Consider the following 8414-nt stretch of genomic DNA (forward strand, 5'->3'; position numbering starts at 1 on the left):
ATCGTCTAATTGACTATTAATATCACATTATCATAAATTAACAGTGTTATTGTTACAAATCAAACCATGTGATGAAATAGGCTACAAGTAAATAAAAAAAAAGATACCTTAAATGGATAAATTCACAATGAAAATATATATTACCCGAATAATATACTTTTAATAATTGTTTTGTTTTATTGATTGAGTTTTAACTCGATTGACATGTGTATTATTAAATATGAGTTCAAATGCATTGAAACGCATTATTCTACTACTTATAAGTTGGGAGAGGGTAATGACTAATTCTGTTAAAAGGAAAAGATAGAATTTTAGAATAATATTTTTCTTTATTGTTCAACAAATATTAATGATATGATGATTAAAGATGTTTATTATTTTAAGCGACTTAAGTTGGAGTTGTAATTTGGTTGTTTGGGATTTGCTGTTATTGTAATAAAAAAAAAAAAAGGCATTTTTCGTTTCATTAGAACCCACAAAAGCGGACGACTGCTTTTTACCAAGCGACTGCGAATTCAGACATCGTTATTTACTACAACAACAACTCCGGCAAGAAAAACGAAGAAACAAACCAGACGAAGAAAAAAAGAAACCAAAAATGGATTCCCAAACTCAATCAGTGGACCAACAACAACAGGAAGAAGAAAATGAACAAAGACCCTTACTCCCAGAAAATGCAGAAGAAGAAGGTGGACCCACTTCTCTACAACCGTCCAAGAAACGACGCCGTTATAAGGGCGACCGCCACATCAAAGTAGATGGTCGTGATCGGCGGATCAGGATACCTTTAACCTGCTGTTCCGGTCTATTCCGCTTGACCCGGGAAATGGGTCACCGAACCAACGGCGAAACCATTCAATGGCTCCTTCAACAAACCCGGCCCGACTTAGTCCCGCCCGACCCCGTCACCCATCCGACTCTATTATTCGCTTCTGCCCCTGCCTACATGGAAAAGGGTCGAGTGAGGGCTACGGTGGTTCAAGCTTCCACTGTTTTCTTTGACACTCCCGCCACACTAGGTACCCCATTTGACTCAATAATCTTATTTGTTAGGGTTGTGGTGGGAAATTTGTTTAAATCTAGCTGGGCCCTTCCCCCTTTCTTATTTGAAACTGTCCCTACCCATATCATGGTGAGCTCAGTTTTCTTTTCTTTTTTATTTATTTATAATTGAAAGTGTTGTTATTATTTTTAATGAGTAGATAAAGCAGAGAGGCTAATTGCTGGCTCAGCTGCATATGGTTCACAGTTAGTTGTTTTCCCAGAAGCCTTTGTTGGTGGATATCCAAGGGGCTTTCCTTTTGAGTCTCCAAATGAAGATAATCAGGAGCTTCCCAAGTATCATGCTTCTGCCATTGAGGTCCCAGGTCCCAGCTCTTCACCTTTCAAACAGATTTATAGGATCCATATGTGTATATGAAAGTAATTAATACCAGATTAATTTACCTGCAGACATTGTTGTCCAAGAATGAAAAGAATTGAACTTTCTAGTTTAAACATGAGTTGGAAGTTTAGCAGATTCTAACAATTGATGCACTTGTTAGTTAATCTATCTAAGGATGATGCTGCAATCGTTTCTTGTTTCTATGATCTATTATGTTGTATGCAGAACTTGAGATGCCCTATTCGTCTTGTTTGTGATTTCGTATTGGTTATTTTTATGTACACAGGTCCTGAAGTTGATAGACTTGCGAAAATTTCATGTAGATATAAAGTTCATTTAGTAATGGGAGTAGTGGAGAAAGACGGATTCTATCTCTTTAGCACGATTCTGTTTTTTGATCCTGTAGGACGGTATCTCGGAAAACATCGGAAGCTAATGCGAAGTGCATCGGAATGTGTAGTATGGTGTTCTGGAGAGAAATCATCATTGCCATTATATCGGACAGCCATTGGGAAAGTTGGTGGCCTCCTTTATTTGGACAATAGGATCCCATCTTTGAGAACTGAATTGTATGCTAAAGGTAGAATTTATTGTTTGTTGCCAGTTGAGGAATCCTTGATAAATTATGTTTTGTTCATGGCTTTCTACTAGATTCACCCTGCAAATCCAATATAGACAAACAGCATTTCTTTGTGCACATCGTTGAACAATGATCTAGGCATTGCTGTTATTGGATATTTCTTTCTCTGACTAGAGCTTGCCATTTTTCCATTACAAACATCAAAATCTTTTCTTTTTCCTTTTTTTAAATTTAGTCCACCGTATTCACAGGTATTCAAATGTATTGTGCACCAACTGCTGATGCCAGGGAAGAATGGCGAGCATCCATGATTCACATTGCCATAGAGGGCAGGTGCTTTGTTTTATCTGCCAACCAGTTCTGTCGCAGGAAAGACTACTCTCTGCCACTCAAATGCATAGACGGAGATTCAAACAGTGACCTACTGGACACAATAGTATGCAGTGGGGGCAGTGTTATTGTTTCACCCTCAGGGACCATTTTGGCAGGACCTAATTACCAAGGAGAGTCCCTTATATCAGCTGATCTAGGTAAGGTTCCTATTAATATTTATCTCCATGACCGGATAACATTTTTCAACATTGATCATCTATGAAGATACTTTAACCTCACTTAGTAGACACATTCTCTTACTCTTCTAGATCTTGAAGAGATAACTCGAGCAAAGCTAGAATTTGGTGAAGTAGGGCTTGGTATGGGACCAGATTCTGTTGGTTGGTCTGCAAACAAACCCAACCTTGTTCTTTATCAAACTGCTGTGAAGACAGAAGCTTTCGTTGATTTGTCTTAGATCTAGAACTGAGTTCATATCTTTCTAACAGCAAAATAGTTAGTTTAGACTTTCATAATTGCTGATCTTAAAAGGATCTTCTGAAAAATGCAGTGGATAGTTCATTGTCAGCCTCCCATGTTACAAAACACCAAGGTAAGTTATCAACATTCTGTATGCTTTTGTATAGTTCGATAAATGCATGGAATGAAGTTTTTATTTACTGAAATATAAAGTGGTAGCCATAAATGCCGTCAATGGTCATTGAAATGAGACCTATCCATTCAATCCTTTTGTGAAAATTGAACGTCGATAATGACAATAAATTACAAAGAAAGAGAGAAAGTAGAACACACAGGAAAACCATGTGCAGAGCATAAGAAAATTCACTACATCGAATTCGAATGATACAAGAGGAGTATAGAATATGTCTATTAGAAGTAATGCAGTAAGCTTAAAACACCTTATTCTAATCAAATACCAAAAAGAGGAAGTAAACTTTTATATGGATTTCACTTGTGTAGCTTGTACCGTACCGTTGGGGTTTTTGGCCCCCGCACCTTCGGTTGTGACCCCAGTCCAATATTTTATTTATTGGGGATCTGCGATGAGCTGCGACCTTCAACCCTCACCCTTTGCCCTTGCAGAATCCCCTATCTTGCCACTTGTATTTTATTTTAACAGGAATTTAAGTCATACAACTCTATCACTTTTTATTGCCATTTCTGTTTTCCTCTCGATTTGTGAGTGTAAAAAATGTGTGCCGATGAGACTTCCTCTATTGATCCTAAGTATGATCCCAACAGAATCTCTTTTACCTTTTCTTTTTTCTGCATAACTCGCTAAAAGGTCTGTAATTCATACAGAGATCCCTGGTCTCCATTGCCTCATTATTCAAATACTTCAAAATTACAAGGGCGGTATAGAAGAAGATTTTGAACACTTAAAGCATTTTTTACATTTCAATTATACCGCAAGACTTTGCACAAGATAAAACTGGTTCAATTAGCATAGATTCCTTTTAAGTAAAAAGGAACCAAAAAAAAAAAAAAAAGGCTCTACAAAAGATGCTGGATCATATCAATGGTCCAATTACTGGTACATAACATGTTGACCAGCGATCATTGCAATTTGAGCACCTCTAGAGGAATCATCACACAAAGCAGTAACCAACGAAAAAAAGAAACTCGTTTCTATCCAAATCCTGAATCTTCTTGCTGTCAAATCTAACAAGCTCGATCTGGAACTACTTCCACTTGCCCAGAGTTCACTTTTGCAAGGTCAGAAGGGAACTAGAGAATGGTGAACAAAGCATATACTCAACAAAATTGTATTTCACCATCTTGATTTCCTAGCATTATTGGCTTCACTCCTGCATTCTGCCAACCTCGACTTCGGAACACTACCAGGCACCAAAGGTGGCCTCTCTTGAGCTACATTGTTGATATCTCTTGAAGAACATGTTGGACTAGCATAAACCCTACCTGCCCTTGTACCAGATAAAAGGTGTTCCCTAAGACCCTTTACAGCTTTATATCCATGCATTTCATCTCCATAACCTTTTGTTTCTACTTGCTTCTCCAGTTCAGTAAATCTACTCCACTCTAAATCATTATCAACAGAATCTTGATGCCTGTCCTTCTGCATGCCCCAATCAACTCCGTCTGACATGCTCCTCTGTAGAGAAGTACTCCTCCTTGGTAATTTGCTAGAGGCAGATTTTCTACCTGTGATGTCTTCATTTATTTGAGGTTCTCTTGAATCACGAGCAGCATTAGAAGCATACGCCAACTTGTAGATTTTGTTGTTGTTGCTGCTGTTGTTGTCCATATTTAATTCTAGGAGATCACTTTCAGCCGAGTCTTCTTCACATTCAATTGCATCTTCAACTTCTCCATCCTCCTCATTTTCCTCACTAGGATGGGAACCAAAATGGACTCTGTTTAAATAGGCAGCAATCTCCTCACTGTTAGGTTCATTTAGAGAACAGTGCCCTTTCTCTTTCTCTCTTTTTGTACCTAGAAAAGTTTCGAGTTGGTTCCGCAGTTTGTCGACAGCTGCATTCTTCTCCTCAAGATGATATTTAGCTTCAGAGAGCTTCATCTGAACTCTCTGTTCACGCAACACATCGGCTAACTGCAACATCTCCCTTTCTTTTTCAACCTCTTGAAGAACCTTGGCAGACTCTCTCTTCAGCTCTTCCCTTTCAGCTTTATCTTCACTGATATCCCTGGCTAGTTCATCACATACTTGCTCAATTACAACCCTTGCCCTTTTTTCGCTCTCAAGTTCTTTCACTGATTTCAGAAGAGATGTCTTAGTCTCAGCTAGTTCTTTCCCAAGCTTCTTGTTTAAGCTTTCAAAACGTCTCCTCAACTTTCTCTCCACCTCAAGTTCACCTGCAATAGACTCAATAGCAGCCTCGACAACTTTCTGCTCCTTGTTTTTCCATGCTACCTTTTCTTCAGCAAAACACTTCATTAAATAGTTGATATCATGCTGGTCAGAGCGCTGCTCTTGGATAAGCTGATTGACTTGAAGACGAGCTCTCTCTAACTCAGCATGTAAAGCTGAAATAAGGGACATACTTGACGAGGGACGATCTTCATGACCCCACATGCGGTTGATAATTTTTAATAGTTCTTTAGATGTTGTCAAGGCATTACTAACATCCTTCAAACGAGTCTTAACACCAACAGTTGATCCCTTGGGAGTCTGGGCATGAGATCTAGTTTCAATCTGCATTACCAAATAAAGATCGTTAATCTCCTTTGCACTCACCATAATCTCAACTACCCTACACCTTAGCAAACTCTGAAATGACGGTGAGCTAAAGAAGATTAAAATACATAAACATTCATAAAAATATTCAAAATAAAATAGAATAGTTTCTCTTCTACCTTGTATTCTGTACTTAAAAACTATATATGAAATGGTGAGAAAGAAGGCAATTGCATCCTTTCCAAAATCCAAGAGGAATACCTCCATTAAACTGGCATTGCTAACCGAATCCAACACCCCAACATTATTGTCAGTATGCCTAAGCTTGTGGGAAACAGATGACGCTCTTCTCTGGCGACAACCAGTTCCAGATCGATCCGTTCTCTGAAGAGGAACCAATATAACACCAGAATCATTTATCCAAGCAAAAAGATATACTGTGCAAAATCAATAGGTTAGGTTATCATTACACTGAAAAAAGAATAGTAGTAGATTTTGGCTGCATGTATTTGAGGCTTAGTAGTCGGAAACAGTATCAATTACAGACGAGTGAGATTTGGAGTGGAAAACATCACGCTACTAAATTTGAGTACTTGGCATTCGAAGAGATAAAATCATCAAGCTACTAAATTTGAGCACATTTGGCAACTAAGCAAAAAACCAGTAAGTCTTAAATCACAAACTTCTGCTGAAGTGCTAAGCACCATTTTCTTATTGAGAAATGTATCATTTAAAAGTGAAATTTAAGTCTGGTTTGATGCAGCACTGCAATTAACCCTACAATATTTCATAGAAACTCGGTGTTTTGATGAGGATGGGGTTACATCCTAAAACACTTTTAGTATTACAGCTTTCTGATAAAAATGTACTTTCACCAAAAGCAGAATCTTACGTGCTTCTTTAAGAAGGAGATCCAAGTGATAATTCAGGGTCTTTAAAAGCTAAAAGCAAAAACTACAACCACAACACTCGACTCAAAAGTCACAAAATTCAATAGATTAGTTATCAACTGGTCAAATCTTGAATACACAACATAAACCAAACCTACCCCAACTATTTGCTCATTCCTTGAAAACAAATAAAAGAACAAAAGAACCATAATATTCCAAAAAAAAAATCCCTTGAGAGCGATCACTTTCCTGATAATGACCCTTTTTTCCTAAAATTTCCATTCCTATGGTGAAGACAAATAACATGCAATTTTTTAAAATATATTTATTTTTTTCTAAAAAGAAATTAAAAGGGAAAGGGAAAAAACAACCGACCTCAGAAACAGGGCTGTGAGAAGGATCAGACAAGTGAGGAGGCAAAGAACCCGAATGAACCGACCTAGCAGCAGCTCCCTTTTCTCTCCCTTCTTTCATTCTCCTCCTCTCCTCATTTCCTTCCTTTCTTCTAGGCGACGGTATCTCATTCATTTCCCACAGAGTCGCCGCCAGCTTCCTGGCCGAAACCGGCTGCTGTTGCTGCTGCTGCCCCTTCAATTTACTCCCACTTTGTGATCCTGAATACCTAGGAGACTCCATAGCTCGTAGCATTGACGCCATTGAAGGCGATCTCATCATCAGCTTCCATGTAGGCACGGGGGTACTGGATCCACCCCTTTTGCTGCCCACTAGAATCGCCCTCTTGAATCTGTAGTTTTGCATAATTGATGATGACGACGAAGCTGAAGATGAACACCCTCGTTTCCTGATTTTGCCGGGGAGTAAATTTTCTATGTCAATCTCGCCCAAGTTTTGCCTTGACATCATATTTTTTCTTTCAATCAATTCCGCCCCTTCCTTTTTATTGCTTAAATTTGCTTCTCAGATCTTACAAATCTATAAACAAGACAATGAATGAAGATTAAACCCATTATTAATCGTCAAAAAAAATGAAAACAAAATCAAACTTTTTCCTAAAATTGCCACTTTTTCTTTTATTTTCTACGAGTAGTAGTATGCTTAGATCTTATTAGCATATCTTTCGGGGGATGAAAAAAATGAGTAAAGTAAAAACTACAGAATAAACTAAACCTATGAAAAAGACAGATTTGAGTTAAACGTTGTCGGTTTACAGTTCAGATTTCAGACAACAGAAAAAACTAAAATTGTAGGAAATTGAGGGATAGAACAATAGATTTTATTTCTTTTATTGCATTGGAAAAGAAGGAAAATCAGTTGACAAGGAGAAAATTTCATTGTTCTTTTCTTTTTAATATTTTTTTTCACGAACTTACCGTTAACTTTAGGTTCATCGCTTGTGTTAGTCGTACCAAGGAGTGTTCGGAAGGCAAGAAAACAAGAGGGAAAGTTGGAGTTTTCAGATTCAGAAGCAAACCCTAGAAAAAGATAAGAGAGAACTTTCTTTTGATGGCTTCTCGAAGCACTAGGAAGAAAAGAAATGTAAGTATTTTCACTCTGATCATATACAGACTGTGACTTTACATAAAAAGAGAAGAATATGAGATGTTGTATGGTCAAATTATTGAAAACTTACGTGTCTTACTATGATTGGAAATTAGAGGTTTTTTTATTTGACTTTTGGTCAATGGTGGGAGTAGAAGCCGAACCCATCAGCCGAGCCGCAATTTGAAATACGCGGAAATATTAGCGAAAATTTTGGATTTGGCTTTTTGGTTGGGACCCTTTAGTTTCGCTTTAGGACATGGAAATTTTCGGAACAAGAGAAATATGTTGTTCCTTTTTCTTTTTTAAGAAATATGATTTAAACAATAAATAATAGTTTTTTTTCATAAATGATGTTATATGAAAGGGTTCATCTCTCCTAAACTTTCTGTCAAATGTTTACTATCATTTAATTTATACGGTCACTTGACAATAATGAATAAATGAATGTCACATATTCTCTTAAATTTTGAATATAATTTTTTAAATTCAATTTTAATGAAAAATCTTATAATTTTTAAAGTTTTTTTAATTGTTTATTGCTTAAAATCATATTCAAAATCCAAAATC

At 37.2% G+C, this 8414-nt stretch overlaps 2 protein-coding genes across 5 annotated transcripts; one reads left to right on the forward strand and one right to left on the reverse strand.

Moving 5' to 3' along the window:
* The first annotated feature begins 400 nt into the window (after positions 1–400).
* LOC107948779 (bifunctional nitrilase/nitrile hydratase NIT4B) lies at positions 401–2956 on the forward strand. 4 transcript variants are annotated; one of them, XM_041091315.1, is made up of 5 exons: positions 401–1132; positions 1250–1367; positions 1671–1964; positions 2216–2494; positions 2606–2956. In XM_041091315.1, the coding sequence occupies exons 1-5, from the start codon at positions 599–601 to the stop codon at positions 2752–2754; spliced, it is 1374 nt and encodes a 457-aa protein (XP_040947249.1). In that variant the 5' UTR covers positions 401–598; the 3' UTR covers positions 2755–2956. The 4 variants fall into 4 exon arrangements, with proteins under 4 accessions (XP_040947249.1, XP_040947250.1, XP_016738911.1 ...); XM_041091316.1 differs by having other exon boundaries at positions 1791–1964; XM_016883422.2 differs by having other exon boundaries at positions 401–1019; positions 1203–1367.
* Positions 2957–3590: 634 nt separating this feature from the next.
* Positions 3591–7870, reverse strand: LOC107948778 (uncharacterized protein At5g41620). Its single transcript, XM_016883421.2, has 4 exons — positions 7676–7870; positions 6720–7277; positions 5716–5838; positions 3591–5472 (listed from the first exon to the last, which is right to left on the reverse strand). The coding sequence occupies exons 2-4, from the start codon at positions 7206–7208 to the stop codon at positions 4069–4071; spliced, it is 2016 nt and encodes a 671-aa protein (XP_016738910.2). The 5' UTR covers positions 7209–7277; positions 7676–7870; the 3' UTR covers positions 3591–4068.
* Positions 7871–8414: the final 544 nt, after the last annotated feature.

The sequence above is a fragment of the Gossypium hirsutum genome, chromosome D04 (assembly GCF_007990345.1).
Source record: "Gossypium hirsutum isolate 1008001.06 chromosome D04, Gossypium_hirsutum_v2.1, whole genome shotgun sequence".
NCBI lineage: Eukaryota > Viridiplantae > Streptophyta > Magnoliopsida > Malvales > Malvaceae > Gossypium > Gossypium hirsutum.

Bases quoted from the DNA above. Each gene is read 5' to 3' on its own strand.
- LOC107948778 (XM_016883421.2), bottom strand. From the start codon at position 7,208: ATGATGTCAAGGCAAAACTTGGGCGAGATTGACATAGAAAATTTACTC. The intron at 5,839-6,719 runs GTCGGTTGTTTT...GTTCCTCTTCAG, and splicing joins CTCACAGCCCTGTTTCTGAG to AGAACGGATCGATCTGGAAC. The intron at 5,473-5,715 runs GTATTCCTCTTG...TTGGTAATGCAG, and splicing joins GCAATGCCAGTTTAATGGAG to ATTGAAACTAGATCTCATGC.
- LOC107948779 (XM_041091315.1), top strand. From the start codon at position 599: ATGGATTCCCAAACTCAATCAGTGGACCAACAACAACAGGAAGAAGAA. The intron at 1,133-1,249 runs GTGAGCTCAGTT...TATGGTTCACAG, and splicing joins CTGTCCCTACCCATATCATG to TTAGTTGTTTTCCCAGAAGC. The intron at 1,368-1,670 runs GTCCCAGCTCTT...TTATGTACACAG, and splicing joins TTCTGCCATTGAGGTCCCAG to GTCCTGAAGTTGATAGACTT.